General features: G+C 37.7%; 1 protein-coding gene across 1 annotated transcript; it reads right to left on the bottom strand.

Annotated features, from left to right (window-relative positions):
• Positions 1-1,878: 1,878 nt before the first annotated feature.
• Positions 1,879-17,321, bottom strand: tmem244 (transmembrane protein 244). The gene is made up of 6 exons (XM_036581078.1): positions 17,229-17,321; positions 14,996-15,081; positions 12,371-12,447; positions 10,190-10,315; positions 3,344-3,388; positions 1,879-1,976 (listed from the first exon to the last, which is right to left on the bottom strand). Exons 1-6 carry the CDS (start codon positions 17,319-17,321, stop codon positions 1,879-1,881), a joined length of 525 nt encoding a protein of 174 aa, XP_036436971.1.
• Between the last annotated feature and the right edge of the window lie 4,279 nt (positions 17,322-21,600).

Here is a 21,600-nt window from a genome sequence, read left to right as displayed (position 1 = left end):
AAACGCCCCCAAGAACAAGCAGGAACTGAAGACAATGCATCACCAGGGAAGGAGCCCAGACTCTGGTGATGTCTGTGGGTCCAGACTTCAGGCAGTCATTGACGGCGAAGGATTTGCAAGCAAATATTAAAAATGACAATTTAATTTGTGGTTGTTAGTTTCTCTTTTGAGCCCCTGGGGTCTCTGTATGAAAATGGCTGTAATTCCTACATCGTTCACCCAATTTGGACATAAATAGGCTCAAATGAAAGATGAAAGTCTGCACTCTGAGCTCACGTTCATTGTTTCATTTCATCTCCTGTGCGCTGTGATAGACAGATAAGAATAATAACTTTTTTAAGGTTTAAATATTTATGGACTCGACTGTAGATCTCACCTTCTCACCACAACAACGAAGCACAAATGACAAATTACTCCCGTCAAATAAATTCGTCCCTGCATTTGTGAGACTAGAAAGAGAGAAATGTAATGTATTGTTCGGTGACGCCATTAAAATATCAATAGTTTATTACCAGTAATAACACCAACTTACAATCTCTAGCTTCTACAGCTGGCTGAACCCTTAGAAACCTAAGATTTCGGGATTTTTTTGGTTTTTTTTTGTTTCAATTACAATTGGAATTATAAAGTATTTACATGCGACAGTCACACATGCCATATGTTGCTATTTTCATGAGACCCTGGGCTGCTCAGATATGCATTGTTTGAAATGTAAATGCTGACAGAAATGTGATATCTTTATGAATTTGGGTCATTTCTGATCAAAATGTACCTAGCGGCTGCTAAATTGTGTATTTTCCTAATTATAGAGATCTTGATAACAAGTGCAGTTGTAGTTATCTTTTCAGAAATTGTTAGTCTGGAGTGTCTGTGAGCTGAAAGTGCAATAATTTTAATGGTGATTCAATTATTTATTCAATAATGTATTAGTTATTATTAGTAAAAAATAAACAATTAGCATAAGGTGGCCATGTTTTTTATTGTTTTCTGTCCTCTTGGATTCAGGCTGAGTCCTAAAACTCTGATACACAGCAAGACAGGCTTTATTTTTAATCACAAATTGAGTTGCAAACTTAATATCAGATATTTTTAATACTCAAAATCAAAGTAAACTGAAAGCCCTTTGTTTATAATATGAAGGCTAAAAGCAGAGATGTAGTATAACAGTAGTGAGTGGGGTTGTGGGTGATTTTGGAGCTGATCTCTGGCTGATGGACGGTCACAGGTGGATGAAATCACTCTGGATGGTGAGGCAGAGTCTGATGAGTGATCTGATGTGTGAATCATGTCGCTGTTTTAACCCTTTGTTGGAATATGAAGGCCAAACAGCAGAGCAATAACATCAGGATTTTATTTGATTTTCCAAACCGAATTACTCACTGATGCTGACATCACAGCTCGATGACGTCATGCTTGCTAGTTAGGGGTGGGTCTGCTGAATGTCCTGATATGTGGATCACGTTTGTATCTTAAACCGTTCTGAAGCAAACTGGGGTCTCCATGTCCTCAGGGTTAATGTAATTCACCCAGCAAACCTACCATAAACATGTCTATGATTAAGAGTTTGCGTGTGTCTGTCTTTCTCTAAGGCTGTTGTGATACAGACTGATTTAAAAGCAACTTAATCAGTCAATGCCAGTAAAACCTACTTTAATACTATTGTTTATTTTTATAGCACTTGCTTGCCGTCTCTGAACAGACACAAAACCACATACACACCTGTATACTGACCATGCAACTCATGTTAGCTTGCAGGAACACTTTAATTATGATCAATAATGTTTGAGTAAGAAAAATAGTGCTACATTCTGTAGAAACAACAACAATAAAGTATATAAAATAAAAACATGTTCATGACTGTACAGAATCCTCAGTGTGTCAGAAGTTTTGGAGATCTTCAGGATGCACAAAATTATTCCTGAAAAGTCGATACGCCAGCAGCTGCCCGCCAAAGATCATCATGGCCAGGCCTGAACCTGCAAACGAACAGGAGTTTGGGTGAATTCCAGCTGCTGCAGTGCGCTCTGGGTTACACTGTAAAATTAGCTGTACGAAATTAACGCCTGCAGAGCCAAAAAGAACTGTGCTTAGATCTGTTTGAAGGACAGTGAGATCAGAACTATAAACTCCAGCAGGCAGCAGGTTTGTTTTATTGCTAGAGAACAGTTTCTATGTATTTATAATGTTATTTAATTATCGGACAAATGTACACAAATGTATACAAAAATACAAATCAACATGTGGTAAAACATGAGATTTTTTTCTGTATTGGTATTTATTGTAATGTAGGAGGGGTTTGAACAAATATTTACATAACATATCGCTGTTGTCGGAAGAAAACCTCGTATCTCCAAAATGGTAACTTTACAGGAGAAGGAAAAAACCTACTTTACTTTTAATGTAAGTCAATGGAACCAGACTTTTTTCCAAAGTCATTTTGGGTCGTTTCTTTTGGTCCATTCATCAAGAAATTTACACACAATGTAAAGAGCAACAGGCATTTTAAACTGAAAAATGACAAAAATGGAGATACAAGGTTTTTTCCGAAAGCAGTGAATATATATATATTAATTTTATGTCCATTCATTCATTTTCGTAGCATATATTATAGTGCATGTAGTAGTACTGTATATAACACTACAGTGAAGTATATATATATATATATATATATATATATATATATATATATATATATATATATAGTGTTTATATAACACTGCAAGAAACATAATCAACTGCGATTTCCCCACATCTCTTAAAGCTACATCATGTAAGTTTTGGGGATTTGGAGACCTCTCTGGTGGAAATGTGTAATTGCATGCCATGTGCGGAAGAACATTTAGTAACATGGGTCGTACTTCGGCCTACTTGACGAATCTGCGGATGAATCTGATGACTGAAAGAATTCAAAGAGAACTCAGTCTTCTGAGGATGTGAGTGAATTATCTACTACTATCATCATGTCCTCATCAGTATAATGTTGATTTTGAAATCATTTGATACTTAAACATCAAGCCGGACCTGTCAGTACGTTAATATGTAAAGACGTACAATGTTGGGTGACGCCTATGACTTTTAAACGATTATTTCAGGCTCCACAGTGCTACCAGGCTGGGAGGGTGAAGGCTAGCACGAGCTTCATCTTTTAACCTGCTGCTAGCGCAACATCATTGGACAGCTAGGATGTCTGTGGTATCATCAGGAGTCCTGCTAGCATGACTAGCATTGTTAATGATGGATCAGTGCTCATAAGCACCTATTAGCATCATGCTAAAGGCCAGCTCAGCCAGGCTAACTGATGGCTACTAGCTTTCATGTTGTATGGGTGAAACGCTGCTCTTACCCAGAGCGATCCACCAGTGCTCTGTTGAAGGGAAGTCAGCCATGACTGAAACACAGAAGAAGAAAAGCACAATCAGATCAACAGTCAGACCTGTAATATTCACTCACCGCTCTCCATGGACACACCTGCAGCGGCTAGCCTTTACCCTCTCACCACTGACCACTGACCAAGGGTGGACGACTCTTTATGTTCCTAAAGTTATTCAGTGTCTCCTGTGAATTATTCAGTAACTATGAAGTATTCAGTAACTACTATAAATTATTCAGTATCTATTATGAATTATTCAGTAACTACTATAAATTATTCAGTAACTACTATAAATTATTCAGTATCTGCTATAAATTATTCAGTATCTACTATGAATTATTCAGTAACTATGATAAATTATTCAGTATCTACTATGAATTATTCAGTAACTATGATAAATTATTCAGTATCTACTATGAATTATTCAGTAACTATGATAAACTATGCAGTAACTACTAAATTATTCAGTTTCTACAATAAACTAAATCAATAACTACTATGAATTATTCAGTATCTGCTATAAACTATTCAGTGACTACTAAAAATAATCAGCTTCTATAATAAACTATTCAATAACTAACATGAATTTTCTGTAACTACCGAACTTATTTAGTGTCTGCTATCAATTATTTAGTATCTACTATAAATTATTCAGTATCTACTATTAATCAGTAACTACTCAAAATTATTTCTTATCTACTATAAATTACTCAGTAACTAATATGAATTATTCAGTAACTACTGAAACTCATTCAGTTTCTACTATTAATAATTCATTAACTACTATAAATTATTCAGTCACTGAATGTGTTTGATTACTTCAGAAAATGATCAACCAGCTTCTAAGACTTTGGAGGTGTGTCTGCAGATTCTTTGAGGAGCTGAAAGTGAGTCTCCTGAAAAGAATGGCAGCTGTAATAAAGGTGAAGAGAGACTCACTAAACAGTGAAACATCTCATTTTATATTTACTATTAATAATTTTCTGTTCAATATATGTTTTTTTTCTCCTGACCCTGAATAACATGTACTGTAAGGCTGTTTTGACTGAAAATTAAGCGTATTAAGGGATGAAGCGTGGTGTCTGACTTTCGCACAGGACTGTACATGTTTGTCCTGGTGGAAAACGTTAGAAACACACCAAAATAGATCAGGCTAGCTAAATAGCCAAGCACGTCCCTAAACAGAAGTATGTTTTTGATTGCACTAATCTGCCCTCTTTGGGGGTCAGTCTACAGTTTGCATCTAGATAACAATCAATTATAAAACACGTTGAACCATTAAAGCCCACTAATATTGCACCACGACGCTGTATCGAAACAGTGAAGCAGTGTTTTTGAGCTCCCTTCATAAGAAAAGCCTCAGACTGAGTGATTCTGTAATAACCAGTCACTGGTAACCTGAATCAAACCGCCATCCGCTCACTAACTGGATTGTAGGCACCGTCCCTTTGTTTTCACCAGTCTAATTCACTATGCACTACTCAAACACAGCCGTGCGGGTGTTATTACATTGGAATCACTGTGAGACACAGCAGAGGACTCCATCAAGACTCCAGGCAAACTGGGAAACGTGGGCGACAGTAATGTATTCGAATGGCTGTTACACAATAGAGACGGGGACTGTTCAAGCGCTGTATTTCAAACAGTTATGAATATTGATACAAATTCAGACGAGGATGGGTGCAAAAATAAATATCCATGCTGGAGAAAATACTCCAAAAGGCAGACTCTTATAAACGATGGTTCTTCAAGGGTTCTTTAGTAAAGATAGTGGTTCTATATAGAACCTTGAACACTCAAAGAGCCAACTGACTGGGTTTGGGAGAAGTTGGGCCTGTTCATAATTAAGTAATGCAGTTTATTATTTTTATACTTTTCAAAAAAACACAAAAATAAAGACAGAACAGCTCAAATTATGTCCACCCCTGAGCATGCTTTAGGACAGATTTTGGTTGGATTGGGTGGGAACCCGCCCAATCTGGCAACACTGCACATGTCTAATATCAGCCAGTAGAACCGCCAGGTGGACCAGCTCAGCAGGAGGGACCACCACGGTCACCACAGCAGACAAAATTCAGGGCTGAGTAGCAGGCGCTGCTACTGTTTTCAGCTCTATGAGATACTGCCATCCATCTTATAGACAGCAGTATGTCAGACAGTATAGGGGGCAGTAGAGAGCGTCCTGACCAGCTGTCTCACTGTCTGGCTTAGATACTACACTGTCTCAGACCGCAGGACCCTACAGCAGAGCTCTTTAAAATATACACCTGGACTAATCTAGACTCTTTAAAACATACACCTGGACTAATCTAGACCCTTTAAAACATACATCTGAACTAATTAGACCCCTTAAAACATACATCTGGACTAATTAGACTCCTTAAAACATACACCTAGATTAATAAGACTCTTTAAAACATATACCTGGACTAATCTAGACCCTTTAAAATATACACCTGGACTAATAAGACTCTTTAAAACATACACCTGGACTAATCTAGACCCTTTAAAATATACACCTGGACTAATCTAGACCCTTTAAAATATACACCTGGACTAATAAGACTCTTTAAAACATACACCTGGACTAATAAGACCCTTTAAAATATACACTTGGACTAATAAGACTCTTTAAAACATACACCTGGACTAATCTAGAACCCTAAAAACATGCACCTGGACTAATAAGACTCTTTTAACATACAACTGGACTAATCTAGACCCTTTAAAACATACACCTGGACTAATCTAGGCTCTTTAAAACATACACCTGGACTAATTAGACTGTTTGAAATATACACCTGGACTAATAAGACTCTTTAAAACATACACCTGGACTAATCTAGACTCTTTAAAACATACACCTGGACTAATCTAGAACCCTAAAAACATGCACCTGGACTAATAAGACTCTTTTAACGTACACCTGGACTAATCTAGACTCTTTAAAACATACACCTGGACTAATCTAGAACCCTAAAAACATGCACCTGGACTAATAAGACTCTTTTAACATACACCTGGACTAATCTAGACCCTTTAAAACATACACCTGGACTAACCTAGATTCTTTAAAACATACACCTGGACTAATTAGACTCTTTAAAATATACAACTGGACTAATAAGACTCTTTAAAATATACACCTGGACTAATTAGACTCTTTAAAACATACACCTGGACTAATTAGACTCTTTAAAACATACACCTGGACTAACCTAGAACTCTAAAAACATGCACCTGGACTAATAAGACACTTTTAACATACATCTAGACACTTTAAAATATACATCTGGACTAATCTAGACCCTTTAAAACATACACCTGGACTAATCTAGACACTTTAAAACATACACCTGGACTAATCTAGACCCCTTAAAACATACACCTGGACTAATCTAGACCCTTTAAAACATGCACTTGGACTAATTAGACCCTTTAAAACATACACCTGGACTAATCTAGACCCCTTAAAACATATACCTGGACTAATTAGACCCCTTAAAACATACACCTGGACTAATCTAGACCCTTTAAAACATACACCTGGACTAATCTAGACCCCTTAAAACATACACCTGGACTAATAAGACTCTTTAAACATACACCTGGACTAATCTAGACCCCTAAAAACATGCACCTGGACTAATAAGACTCTTTAAACATACACCTGGACTAATAAGACTCTTTAAACATACACCTGGACTAATCTAGACCCCTAAAAACATGCACCTGGACTAATAAGACTCTTTAAACATACACCTGGACTAATAAGACTCTTTAAGCATACAACCCCAGTTCCAAAAAAGTTGGGAGGCTGTGTAAAATGTAAATAAATGTAAATAAAAACAGAATGCAATGATTTGTAAATCTCATAGAACCATATTTTATTCACAATAGAACATAGAACACATATCAGATGCTGAAAGTGAGAAATTTTACCATTTCATGAAAAACATTAACTCATTTAGAACTTGATGGCAGCAATGCATCTCAAAAAAGTTGGGACAGGGCCGCGTCTACCACTGTGGAGCATCCCCTCTTCTCTTAACAACAGCCTGTAAACGTCTGGGAAATGAGGAGACCAATTTCTGGAGTTCTGGGAGAGGAATGTTGTCCCATTCTTGTCTGATGTAGGATTCTAGCTGCTCAACAGTTCTGGGTCTTCTTTGGGTCTTCTTTGCCAGATTTTTCGTGTCATGATGCACCAAATGTTTTTATTGGTGAAAGGTCTGGACTGCAGGCGGCCAGTTCAGCAACCGGACTCTTCTTCTGCGAAGGCATGCTGTTGTGATGGATGCAGTATGTGGTTTATTGTCTTGCTGAAATATGCAAGGCCTTCCCTGAAAGAGACGCTGTCTGGATGGGAACACATGTTGTTCTAAAACCTCTATATACTGTTCAGTGTTGATAGAGCCTTTCCAGATGTGTAAACTGCCCACACCATAGGCACTAATGCAACCCCAGACCATCAGAGATGCAGGCTTTTGAACTGTACGCTGATAACGAGCTGGATGGTCCCTCTTCTCTTGAGTCCGCAGGACATGGCGTCCATGGTTTCCAAAAGGCATTTCAAATTTTGATTCATCTGACCACAGAACAGTTTCCCATTTTGCCTCAGTCCATTTTAAATGAGCTTCAGCCCAAAAAAGACAGCAGCATTTCTGGATTGTGCTGACTTATGGCTTCTTCTTTGTATGATACAGCTTTACCTTGCATTTGTGGATTGCACGGCGAATTGTGTTCACAGACAGTGATTTCTGGAAGTGATCCTGAGCCCATGCAGTGATTTCCAGTACAGAATCAAATCTGTTTTTAATGCAGGACCCGAAAATCACAAGCATCCAACATTGACAGTCGGCCTTGTCCCTTGCGTACAGGGATTTCTCCAGATTCTCTGAATTTTTTGGTGATATTATGTACTGTAGATGGTGGGATATCCAAACTCTTCGCAATTTTAAGTTTGAGGAACATTTTTCTAAAATTGTTCCACAATTTTTAGACGCTTTTTCACAGGTTGGTGAACCTCTGCCCATCTTTGCTTCTGAAAGACTCCTTGTTATACCCAGTCATGTGAGTTATTTGCAAATTGCTCCTCCAGCTGTTTTTTATTCGTACCACTTACTTTTCCAGCCTTCTGTTGCCCCTGTCCCAACTTTTTTGAGACGTGTTGCTGCCATCAAGTCCTAAATGAGTTAATGTTTTTCATGAAATGGTAAAATGTCTCACTTTCAGCATCTGATATGTGTTCTATGTTCTATTGTGAATAAAATATGGGTCTATGAGATTTGCAAATCATTGCATTCTGTTTTTATTTACAATTATTTACATTTTACACAGCATCCCACCTTTTTTAGAATTGAGGCTGTACATATATATGATGCCCAGTCACATATACTGTTTTGTTGTCCAGTCTAGTATTTATTGTGTATTTATTGTTCTGTATATTTATTGTCTGGTGTATTTATTGTATATTCTGCAGTCATTTCACACTGTGGCCTATCTGCACTCCGTGTAGTTCGGTATAATGAGCTGCTGTTGTGTGTTTGGGGCCTGAAGAACCACATTTTGTTCCAATGCATACAAATTATACTGAGGAATGATGAAGACAACTTGAGTAGACTTGACTTGGCTTGACTACCGTGCCAGAAACCACAGAATCATGTGTATATGCAGTTAGCACAAAGCTAATTATAGCACGAGCTTCCATTACTCATCAGTTTCATTAGCCTCATAGCGTCAGTGCTAAAGCTGAACAAGCACACTTCACATCCTGAGCAGGTACATTTAGAGTAAGGAGTGAATTCTGTAAATGTAATTATTCATGAAACTGCCACATGAATATGTGACCTGACCCTGAAGATGGTTCAGCTTAGTTAGTTTGTAGTTTATTTCTATCACATCACTGTCAGGCGGTATTTATATGACTTTATTATGGTTCATCAGGCTGCACAGAAACCTTGGAAACTGCAGCAGAGTTTAAAAAAAGCAGCTGTTGCCGTGACTTCACTGTTCAATCAGGAACTCTTTAAAGTAAAGGGATATTTTCTCTGCTCACATTTTCTTTTTTATTCATTTTTTTTGTGAAATACAATGAAATTACTATTCAGTATTTACTTTACATTATACATTTAATATTCAGTCAAATATATATTAATTAGTAAGTACCCTGAATGATGAGTAACTACTATGAATTATCTATTAACACCTTTAAATTATTAAGTATCCACTGTAAAACATTCAATAAAAACTGTAATTGAGACAGTAACTACTATTAATCACTTATTATGTGCTATAATTTTTTCAGTATCTACTATTAATAATTCAGTATCTAAATTATTCAGTAACTACTATAAATTATTCAGTATCTACTATGAATTATTCAGTATATACTATAAATTATTCAGTAACTACTATAAATTATTCAGTATCTACTATGAATTATTCAGTATTTACTATGAATTATTCAGTAACTACTATAAATTATTCAGTATCTACTATGAATTATTCAGTATTTACTATAAATTATTCAGTAATTTCTATGAATTATTCAGTATCTATTATAAATTATTCAGTATCTACAATGAATTATTCAATAACTACTGCAGATTATTAAGTATTTACTATGAATTATTCAAGAAACAACTATAAATTACTCAGTATCTACTATAAATTATTCAATAACTACTGCAAATTATTCAGTACTTACAATTAATTATTCAGTAAATACTATAAATTATTCAGTATCTACTACAAATTATTCAGTATATTCAGTATTATTCAGTTCTTGGTCACCCGAGTGGGGTTTAAGGTGTTTACCTGCGACGGTGAGGCCGACGTGCAGCAGCGTGACAGTGATGGCGTAATCCCACACCCACTCCTCCACGATCCAGGCGAAGATGAGCCCACCCAGGACATACGTCACCTCCGTCGAGATCACGCTCACTGCAGGACGAACACACAGAAGATCAGATTTGACGAGACCAGCATTAAAAACTGCTCTATAAACAACACAGAACTGATACAACACAGTCAGAGGTGGCTGTGCTTTTACAGTCTACACTCTACTTAAGTGTTTTGGTCAATCTGATAGGCTGTTCTAGGAGTAGAAGCAACAGCAAATCATGCAGATCACACTGTTTTAGGTCCATGTTTTTGTGCTGTAGCTGAAATACCTGGTAGACCCTTCATAACCTCAGACCAGTAATTGATTTGAATGAATATGGGAATATTTTAAAGGGCCACATTATGCAAAACCAAACTTCCTCAAGTTTAAAGTAGTATGTAAGTTTCAAAGCATCATTTTCTCCCCAGTCCATACAGTCCATATGAAAACTAAGCTGCAAAATCAACCTGATTTAAATTCACACTTTCTGTGATATTAAAGAAACCAGCACATTTCCATACATTCACATTTTCAGCAGTAGTTTAGCTCCGCCCACTCACGCTGAAGTTATAAGGAGTGTTTCAGCCTGTTTTTTGAAAGACACACAGCCAATCAGAGCAGAGCTCATTTACATATATCGGTCTTAAAGGCACAGTGTGTTTCATTCCAGGGGAAATGTTATGAATGGACACCACGATGAAAAATAAGATGAAGAAAATGGGCCCTTTGAACAAGCGCTGATATGACTATATTAGCAATTATGTATCATTCTCTTTCAAATGCCACGTGATTTTTTAATTGCTTCATCTTTATTCATTCAATTCCTCTGTACGGTCATTCTACTTTATGAATAGTTCAAAAATATGTACAATAGAAAAGACTGTGCTTAATTATAATCTACTAATAAAGCCCAGTCTTTGTTTGTTTGAATTAATTAGAAAAGAGACTATAATGTAGATTTGCAGGCAAAGAATGCTGGAAATTTTAAAAACGTGAAACAAAGAAACCGTAGTACATGAGATCTGCTCTCTAGAACACAGAAAAATTGACAAAAAACATGGAACAAACTACTGAATGTTATGTGCAGAGCATATTTATCATTATACATTTGCTTGTTCTATGCAGAGCAAATAAGATCTTAGATCTGCGCTTGAAAACATTCGGTCTGTTTGTTCTGTGCTTCGTCTCCTGTGGAGCTCAAACTGAGTCACGGAGAACTGAGCTGTGAGAGAAAGAGCTTGACACCATAACAACAGAAGAACCCTTTTGGGTGCTCTATAGAACCACTTTAAACATAGGTTCTGTATAAAATCTACAGCACATCCTCCATCAATCTGAAGAAACACTTAAATGCTGCAAAGAATCCTTCAAAGGGTTCTTTGAGTGTTCATGGTTCTATATAGAACCATTTTCTTTACTAAAGAACCCTCAGAGAACCATCTTTTTAAAGAGTGTACCTAATTATTTATTTCTGTGACTCATTGTCATTTTTATTTATTTATTTTTTATCTTTATGTTAATCTTTTGTGTACAGTGTCACTGGGCATATTGAAAACCATGTATAAATGAAATTCGATTACTATTTTTATCATTTTGATGTGAAATATTTGAAATTTTGATGTTGTTTATTCAAGTCTGTTTTGGTTTGTAAGGGTCTTAAGGCTCTGAGATTAGATTAGACTAAGGCTTGATCTCCTGCCTGGGCAGCTACGCCATGTTATTCCAATGAGAGTCCTTGGGCAAGACGCCTAATGGAGCACATCTCCAACATCTGCAACATGATTTACAATGCATGTCACTCTGGATTAGAGTGGGTGCCAAATACTTTATAACTGAATTTGTTCATGGTAAATATACATTATCGTCCAAGCGTAATCCGAATCTACGTCCAAGTAACATTTCAAAAGTAATGTGCTGATTCAGCATCAGTTTGTTTGTTTTTTTCCATTTTATTTTATGTATTAGGATGTGAAAGGAAAGACCAGCAGTTTAAGTCTCACCCTGTGTTTGAATCATTTCTTGCTGGTTCAGAAGAACAAGCAGGTTTTTCAGGTTGTTAATGTGAATAATAACACAGTGCAATACAAACATTCAGTTTCTTCTAAAAAACTTACCTAGATATTTTGGGCTGTGCCATGATGGCTGTGTGGTGTAGTCAAACGGAGCTAATAGACTGTCCACCTCCTCTACCCTGATAAGGTAAACAAACAAACAAACAAATACATAAACACATAAACAAAACACCAAAATAGAGTCGTATGCAAAAGGTTTGGTCAAATTCCGTGCTGTGGTTGATTTTCAAAGTGAAAATAAGTTAACGCGTCCACCACGGAGAACCCAGTTCTTGGGAAAAAACTGCCCTGTGCAAAAGTTATGGCACCTTTTTTTCTCCCAATATGTTAAAGCCAGCAAATAAATGGAAACTGTTCACTACAAATTGTTCAGTATTTAAGTTTGTTCTCTGTGAGTGTCACACCTCCCACTGAGGACGCCTCCTTTGCCTTTCTCCTGTGGGATCAGTTGAGTCTAAGGCCTGTGCAGAGGACACCAACTCCCATGAGCCACTGGAAGATCATGTGACTCCCATTGCTTCACCATCCACCAATGAACATTAATTCCTACACTCATCCTCACCGGATTCTGAACTCACACACCATAAACCTTTTTCGCGTTTTTTGACCTACGCTTTCTGTGTTTGCCCTGATTCGTGTTGTTTGCTGTGATTATTCTGATTATTCTTGGTTTTTGAACTTGGACTAGTAACTGCTTTCACTCTCCTGACGTCCCTTTGGTTTTGGTCATCACGCTCTCTTGTTTTGGCCTTGGACTGTTACGACCACCCTCCTTGCAACTCTCCTAAACCTCTAAGTAAACGACCACCTTGTTTTTTAATCTGCGAGCGTCTGATCTGTTTCAACTTTCTAACAGAGAGGATGTGTTAACTTATTTTCACTTGAAATATAAACAAGGATGCTCAAACTTTTGCATTAGACTATACACAGATCAGGCATAACATCATGACCACCTCCTTGTTTCTACACTCATTGTCCATTTTATCAGCTCCACTTACTATATAGGTGCACTTTGTAGTTCTACAGTTACAGACTGTAGTCCATCTGTTTCTCTGATACTTTGTTAGCCCCCTTTTACCCTGTTCTTCAGTGGTCAGGACCCCCATGGACCCTCACAGAGCACGTACTATTTGGGTGGTGGATCATTCTCAGCACTGCAGTGACACTGATGTGGTGGTGGTGTGTTGTGCTGGTCTGAGTGGATCAGACACAGCAGTGCTGCTGGAGTTTTTAAACACCTCAGTGTCACTGCTGGACTGAGAATAGTCCACCAACCAAAAACATCAGCCAACAGCCTCCTGTGGGCAGCGTCCTGTGGGCAGCATCCTGTGACCACTGATGAAGGACTAGAGGATGACCAACACAAACTGTGCAGCAGCAGATGAGCTATCGTCTCTGACTTTACATCTACAAGGTGGACTGACAAGGTAGGAGTGTCTAATAGAGTGGACAGTGAGTGGACACAGTGTTTAAAATCTCCAGCAGCACTGCTGTGTCTGATCCACTCGCACCAGTGCAACACAAACTAACACACCACCACCACGTCAGTGTTACTGCAGTGCTGAGAATGATCCACCACCCAAATAGTACCTGCTCTGTGAGGGTCCATGGGGGTCCTGACCACTGAAGAACAGGGTAAAAGGGGGCTAACAAAGTATCAGAGAAACAGATGGACTACAGTCTGTAACTGTAGAACTACAAAGTGCACCTATATAGTAAGTGGAGCTGATAAAATGGACAATGAGTGTAGAAACAAGGAGGTGGTCAGAATGTTATGCCTGATCGGTGTATAAGCAAAATTGACACACTTAAGAATATTTTACAGATATAATGCACAGATTTTAGCAACACTCATTTATACTGTATGTTAATCACCATAAATAAGAACAAATTAATACTGACATCAAGAAAACAAACTGTTAGAATAGGACAATCACAAATGCACACACATTTGATTTCATGGTACACTTCACCCAAGAATGCTAATGCGGCTAACCATGAGTGAACGCTAATGGAGCCAGTTTGCATGATCTCATTAGCATAGTGCACACCAGTCCTCTGTTAGCTTTCATTCATTATGAGCAACATCAGCATTTTCGGCAGAATCTCCATAGAAAAGCTTTGACCAATAGGATGGGAGCTGTGACACATGAGCCTAAGGTCACTATGATCAATGCCCTCTGTGGGCTAGAGGGGTATAAAGCCCCCCAGCACTGTGGAGCAGTGGAGCTGTGTTCTCTGGAATGATGGAGCTCCATCCAATACCTTTGGGATGAGTTGAACTGACCAACATCAGAACCTGACCTCACTAATGCTCAATCAAATCCTCACAGCCATGTTCCAAGATCTACTGTAAACCCCTCCCAGGAGAGTAGACGCCGATACTGCAGCAAAGCAGAACAAACTCCCTTCATTTCAGAAGAAATGCTGGCGTCCACAAACTTTTGGACACGTTTTGTGGCTGAAAGTGTTGAGGGGCATGTTTTCTTTGCTCTAACGTGTCACGTTTTACCGCAGCCAAAATCTGTAGCACGAAAACGCTGTAGCTCTGAGAGGCACAGCTCGCGCTACAGGAAGTCAAAGTCAATTTTAAACCACCACAGAAGAGGCACAGGCTGACAGAGAGAGGAAGTCTGATCTACATCAGAATATTGTGGAAAGTCTTACTTCAGGATGCCGATGCACAAACTGACCACAATGTAGTAAAGAGAGTAGAAGCACACCATGCACATCAGCAGGTTCTGAAGAACCACCTGACAAGAAAAGCAAACAGAATTTAGTCACCAGCGCACACATTACAACACACTTCTGCCCTACAGCACTGCAGCGCAACACAACAGACTGCAACACGCTTCACACGTTTCACACGTTTAACACATCATTCCCTGCAACATCACTCGTTTAAACAGAGGACTGTGAAAAAGCCCAAGAAATGCTTTAATGTCGGTCATCTGGGCAGAGTTTTGCTGGTAAAAGCACTAAAATAACACTACAATATATACAAACAAACATACAATCCTGTGCAAAAGTTTGTGCACCCCTGGTCAAATGACGTATTGATTTTGAGTGAAAAAAAAAATTAACACATCCTCTACAGAGCACACATATTTTGTGCTGATTTTAGTGCTGAGCTTAACCTAAAAATAAAAAAAAAAATGTGTCATATTTTTCACACAGGCCACGTTTTATATGCTTTTTTGTTGTTTTTCACCAAAAACCAGTATTTGTGCATTAAAATGTGCAGAAATGTTTTCTCTGTAGACGATATGTGCTTAAAAAATCAACAAGGTCCTTTGACCAGGGCGCCCAAATTGATTATGATTGTAAATACAGTAAAATGAAGCTTGAATGTTCTGTATATGAATTTTGTATTGCTGCGGTATCTTAAGTGGTCACTGAGGTATTTCTAGGTGGCTACTGAAGTATTCCAGGTGGCTGCTAAGGTTACATTGTGTGTAAATTTCATGATGAATGGACCAAAAGAAACAGCCCAAAATTACTTGGAAAAAAAATGTGGTTCCATTGACTTAGTGCTACATTTTCTATTAATTACCTGAGCTTAACCTGAAAAATATAAAATGTGCCATATCTTTCACACAGGCCACATTTTACATGTTTTCTTCCACCAAAAAAACAGTAATTTTGCATTAAAATGTGTAGAAATGTGTTCTCTGTAGATGATATATACTTGAAAATCAACAAGGTCATTTGACCAGGAGTGCCCAAACTTTTGATCATGATTGTAAATGCAGTAAAATACAGCTTTAATGTTCTGTATATACATACATTTTGTATTGCTGTTGTATCTTAAGTGGTCGCTGAGGTATTCCAGGTGGTTACTAAGGTCTAGCTAGGCCATATATATGTGTATGTATACATATTTAAATACATATATATGTATATATGTATATATATAAATATATATATATTAATATATATATATATACCTTTTTGACACCATACATATAAAACCACAAACATTAGAATAAATAGAAATAAACATAGTCATGTGTAAAAGTTTGTGCACCCCTGGTCCAGTGACATGTTGTTGCTATTTTCCTAAGTGAAGATAAGTTAACACATCCTCTACAGAGGTGCTGTAAACATCTTTTTACAGAAAATCAATCATACATATATATATATATATAAAATATAAAATTGAAAGGGTAGATCCATAATATGTGACAATCCAACAATGTTTCATATTTACTGCTTTTATTAAAACGAACACTAGCAGTATTACAGTAATACTACAGAAATTTCTATGAAACCATAAGAATAAAAAAAATCAGTAAATTCTGAAAATTTCTACTGTTTATTTTGCGATAAGTATTATGGACTATAAGATTGTGCTAAAGGAATAATATACAGAGGTGAAAATACTTTATAAAACATTCCTATAAAGGCTACCGTACAGAAATAACGCTTCTTCTAAGTACACAAATAGTTTGTTTCCCAAATATGTTTAACAGATCAGGGCTCAGTTTCCCGAAAGCATCATAGCACAAAGACGATTTTTAAATGGTAGAGCGAGCATCACATTGAACACTCTCTCTTTTAGTTAAGATGATCTTAACACTAAGATGCCTTTTTTGGAAACTGGGCCGGTCAGAAAACGCTAATGTTGCTAACAACACATGTAAGTGAACAGTCAGTACTTAGCATTATTCAAATTACAGCATAAAACCACAGGTTGTAGCCACTGTTAGCCATGTTAGCATGTTTGTTCAGCATAACTTTAGCAGAAAATCTTGACAGATTACAGTGAATGTATGATGGGTAATCTGTGGCTGCTGTGGCGTAGTTATTGATCCCACTTTAACTCTGAGCAGGGAGCCGTCTCAGCTAGCTTTCGTAGCACTTGCTGCAGTTGGACTGAAAGAGAGATAAATAGCTTTACCCAGGTGTCGTTCAGCTTGCTGTTGATTGGCAGGTGGCCATGCCGTTTGATCAGAGTGGTCCCACAGCACCGGCAGCAGTAGTCCAACAACATGAATGGCCGCCGATTATTTTTTTAATGCCGAACACACACACACACACACATGTGCTCGCACACACACAAACACATGTACAATCACAAACCTAGCAGCGCTAGCAGGTAGCGTATCGCTAACTGTGTGTGTGACTGTGAGGGCAGGTCTTAATGGGATTAGCAACACGCTAAGAGGTTTCCCTCAATCTGGGCCAGATTAAACCCCCAACCCCCCGGGCCTGGCTTGCACAAAGTGATGTGTGTCACATTTATAGTTTATCTGGGGGTCTTTTTCTTTGTCCAGTAAAGCCACTTCTAAATAATTTATTAACTTTGCATTAAGCTTTATGACCCGTGTGGGTACAAAACTGGAGATGTGAACATCACTCAGAACTCACTGTTATTCAAATAACTGAGAATGAACAAAGCTACCTTGTTAGTGTACAATTGGCAGCTTTGATTGCATTTGTAATTCTACGATTTTTTTTTTTTTTGGCGGAGCCCTAGTTTCTGTTCAAGGGCCACAAAATTGCCTTCAAGTTCATAGAGCTCCATATTATCTCATAATAACTCTAAACACATTTGTTACAAAGAGAACACTTTATTAAGCATCAATCACACCACTAGAGCTCATTCCAGATATTACTAATTGTATTTTACATTCAGCAGACTAATCATTTCAAACCTATCATATTCAGACATGCAAATTCATAAGCAATGATAAAAGAGCCACCCCCCTCTGGGTGGTCCTGGAGGCTTAGTCCCCCCAGGAGAAAACTTTTTAGTGATTTTAACCCTGAGAATAAAATACACAGACAAAAAGTAATTGCTATAGAATGATTCAGTTCATTTTTATCAAGTAAAATTATCTCACTATACTGGCTGATAACTTTGCTGGTTTCAAGCACAACAAGCAAAATTATCTGCCAATATAGTGAGACAATTTTGCTTGATAAAATTACTTAAAGCAAGTAAAATTTGTCTAAAAATATAGTTAATAATTAACCATATATAAGATAATTTTACTTGACCAGATAACATTTTTGCGGTGTATTTAGACTTATTTGTTAAAAACCTATTGCTTGCCATACCAAGGTCAAAAAGTCAGTATGTAGAAAATTTGGCAGACATCTGCTTTTGCCTCTAGAGTGATTATAAATAGATGCCACTGTAAAACTTCCACCCATCATTTGTGTTCTATTTGCTAAAAGTCCTTTACTCTCTGCATAAGGTGTGACGTGCTTGGACCCCAGTGATTGCCACGTGTGATGTAAATTGTAGGCCATAGTTTCGCTCTCAATGGACAGCCAGGCACCTTTGTGTAAAAGTGAGATTCACTTTAGAAGCCACAAAGATACCTGACTTTCCACTGAGAGCGAAACAATGGCCTACGTGTGGCAATCATTGGGGTCCAAGCACTTCACACCTTAAGTTGCTTGATTTTGAAAGTATTGATATTAGTATTGGTATATTAGCCTCAGTAGTATCAGTAGTAGTAAAGCAGTGGTATTACACATTCATAATATTCTGCGCGATGTTCCAGGAATGAAAAAGCATTCTTTTCTGAAATGGGACAAAAAAGTCAAGTACTTTAGACACCAAAAATGTCCAGTCTCTCTACATAGAGCCTCAGTGGGTCAGACTTAATGATGTGATATGAAGTCTGAAGGATTTTTGAAGGAGGGCGGTTTGGTTTGAACTTGCTACCGTGCAGGGAAGAACATTATTGATTAGATTTGGAAAAGAAATTGAATCAAAAGCTGATTTAGTTTCTCGAAGAACTGCTGCCTGGACTACTGACAGAGCAGCACAGCCACAATGTCATCCATCATAATGACTACACATCTCAATAAAACCAAAGACAAGCCATTTTACTTTAATTATTAGCTGATTACAGCTTGTCTTCTGGCTCTGTTCACATCCTGAAAATCCTTTTTCAGATATTAATGCAGTAATGAGTTGGATTGTGAGTCACTACACAAGGTTTACCATGAGTGCTTTTTTACATGATGAATGAATTTGATGTATTTTTTTTTACATGATGGATAAAGTGATGGGTGAAATTCTTTGGTTGTGGTTTAGCATATTGTAGTGACCCGATACTGGCTGGCGCTGGCTTCTAGACACAAGGTGTGAGGTGTGGCCTTGTCGATGGTCATGCCAGGAACCTCATGGCAATCGTGGCCCCTCAGGAAAAGGGATTTAAATATTGTTTATGTTGTTGTTCATCAATTAAAGGTATCTACTATGACCACACAAAATAATAACATTTGGAACACAAACGGATGGACACATATCAGTGCTGGTACAGCTATTGAGAGAAAGCAAAGCGATCCTCCAGATCAGCTATGACAGCTATGACTAGAGAGTGGTTCTCCAGATTAGCTTGCATATGTTAGCTCGATAGTTGCTGTTATGGCACATTTTATATTCTATATTTCATTTTCTCCAACATGTTAAACCCAGCAAATAAACATTAATCTTGCATTAGGTCCGTTAGCTCATGTTAGCTCTACAGCCGTTATTGGTAATGAATTTAGCACACATTTTATTGTATATTTCCATGTATATATACCAAAATATTATACACTGTTCATTATTTCCAGGGTTTCAAAGTAAAAAATAACTATTATTTTGTGAAAATGAACCATTTTTAAGATATTTTCTGTAATTAAACAGCAAATTACATTTAAAATGCACACTTGAAATACTCTACGCATATACAGTGCAAACCATATATATTCAGTGATTTTTTTATTTTATTTTATTTAGCCTATCTTTTCAAAACAAATGATATTCATACAGTTGTGTGCAAAAATTTGTGCACCCCTGGTCAAATGACATGTTGATTTTATAAGTGAAGATTATCCAGATAGCAGGCAGTCCTGGGCCGATTTAGGTTCTCCTATGTAAGTGATAGTTGACTACCATGCAGATGTTAGGCATGTAGGCCAGAAAAGAGCCATATCCTGGATAACTTCACACAGCTTTCTCTCATGTCTATATTTCTGGCCCACTTTTGGTGTGAATGTCAGGGACCTACAACGATTTGGGGCACGTCTAGTTCTTCTTCTTTACAGTATGTGGGCCAGATCTGGGCAGAGGACCGAGCTGTATATCAGGCCATAACAAACACAAGGATGTGGGCCACAAGAGGGCCAGACAAATTTTGCTAACTGAAAAGTTAACACACCGTCTACACAATTACTGTTCATTTGCTAAAGCAAAGCTTAACAAGCAAAACATTTTATGTTTTATGATTTAATTTCTCCAATATGTTAAACTCAGCAAATAAACAGGATTAAAATGTGCAGAAGTGCTAATTAAAATGAACAGAGTGATCCTCCAGATCAGCTGGCTAATGTTAGCCAAACAACAGCCATTTCTAATGAAAGAGAGAAGAGTGATCTTCCTCACCAGCCGGCTAACATTAGCCTTACAACTGCTGTCACTAAGAAGAGAAAGCAGAAGGATCTTCCAGCCCTGCTAGTAAAACTAGCATAGACCAGCATGGCTGGCATGCTAAACCAGCATCAAACAAGCATTAGACAAGCATGAACCAGCATAAACCAGTTTAGACCAGCATGAAATGCACGATGGTCTGTGCTAACATTAGCTCTACAGCTGTTATTGCTAACAAAAGAGAGGAGGGTGATTTTCCAGGTCAGCTAACTAACAAACAGTTCAGCCCAACAGCAAAAAAGTGCATATTGTGAGTAATCAGTGAACAGAATGCACTTTCACCCAGAACTGTGCTCTTCATTTTCACTATTAGTCACACTGAAGCAGAATAAGTGTCGATTATGACTGGCTGAAGGCGCGTATGACAAATATATCTTCACAAGTTGCTTATTTTTGGGCCTTCTTGCCATTTTTCTAATAACTCTTCCTTTACCAAACATTGTTGTGGCCTATAAAGATGACCTGCATGCTATTTTGCGAAGGATGCTGTTTTTATGAGGTAATAAATTCGTATATTCCTATATATACATTGATATATTACACCCCAAATAGCAAGCATATATCAGCCCGCTGGCTTGATAAGGTCGGCACCCCACTGACTGTTTGCCACTGCTGGCCCCCCCCCCTCGGACCGCCCAGATTCCTGCATACAAGTTCTAACTAGTTTATAACTAGTTTCTAACTAGCTCTAACTGCTCAAACAGATTTTAAAGGCACAGAGACTTTTATTTTAGAAAATAAACTTAGACAAATATTACAAAACAGCTGAAAGAAAAAAAATAATGACTAGGCCTGATATAAAATGATTTAATAGAAAATGTTGTTGCTCACACTGAGC

This window comes from Colossoma macropomum, unplaced genomic scaffold (assembly GCF_904425465.1).
Source record: "Colossoma macropomum unplaced genomic scaffold, Colossoma_macropomum, whole genome shotgun sequence".
Lineage (NCBI taxonomy): Eukaryota > Metazoa > Chordata > Actinopteri > Characiformes > Serrasalmidae > Colossoma > Colossoma macropomum.
This window is presented reverse-complemented; position numbering and strand designations above follow the sequence as displayed.

Bases quoted from the DNA above. Each gene is read 5' to 3' on its own strand.
- tmem244 (XM_036581078.1), bottom strand. From the start codon at position 17,321: ATGTTGTTGGACTACTGCTGCCGGTGCTGTGGGACCACTCTGATCAAA. The intron at 15,082-17,228 runs GTAAAGCTATTT...TTTTCTTGTCAG, and splicing joins GCAAGCTGAACGACACCTGG to GTGGTTCTTCAGAACCTGCT. The intron at 3,389-10,189 runs GTAAACACCTTA...TCTGTGTTTCAG, and splicing joins CGTCGGCCTCACCGTCGCAG to TCATGGCTGACTTCCCTTCA.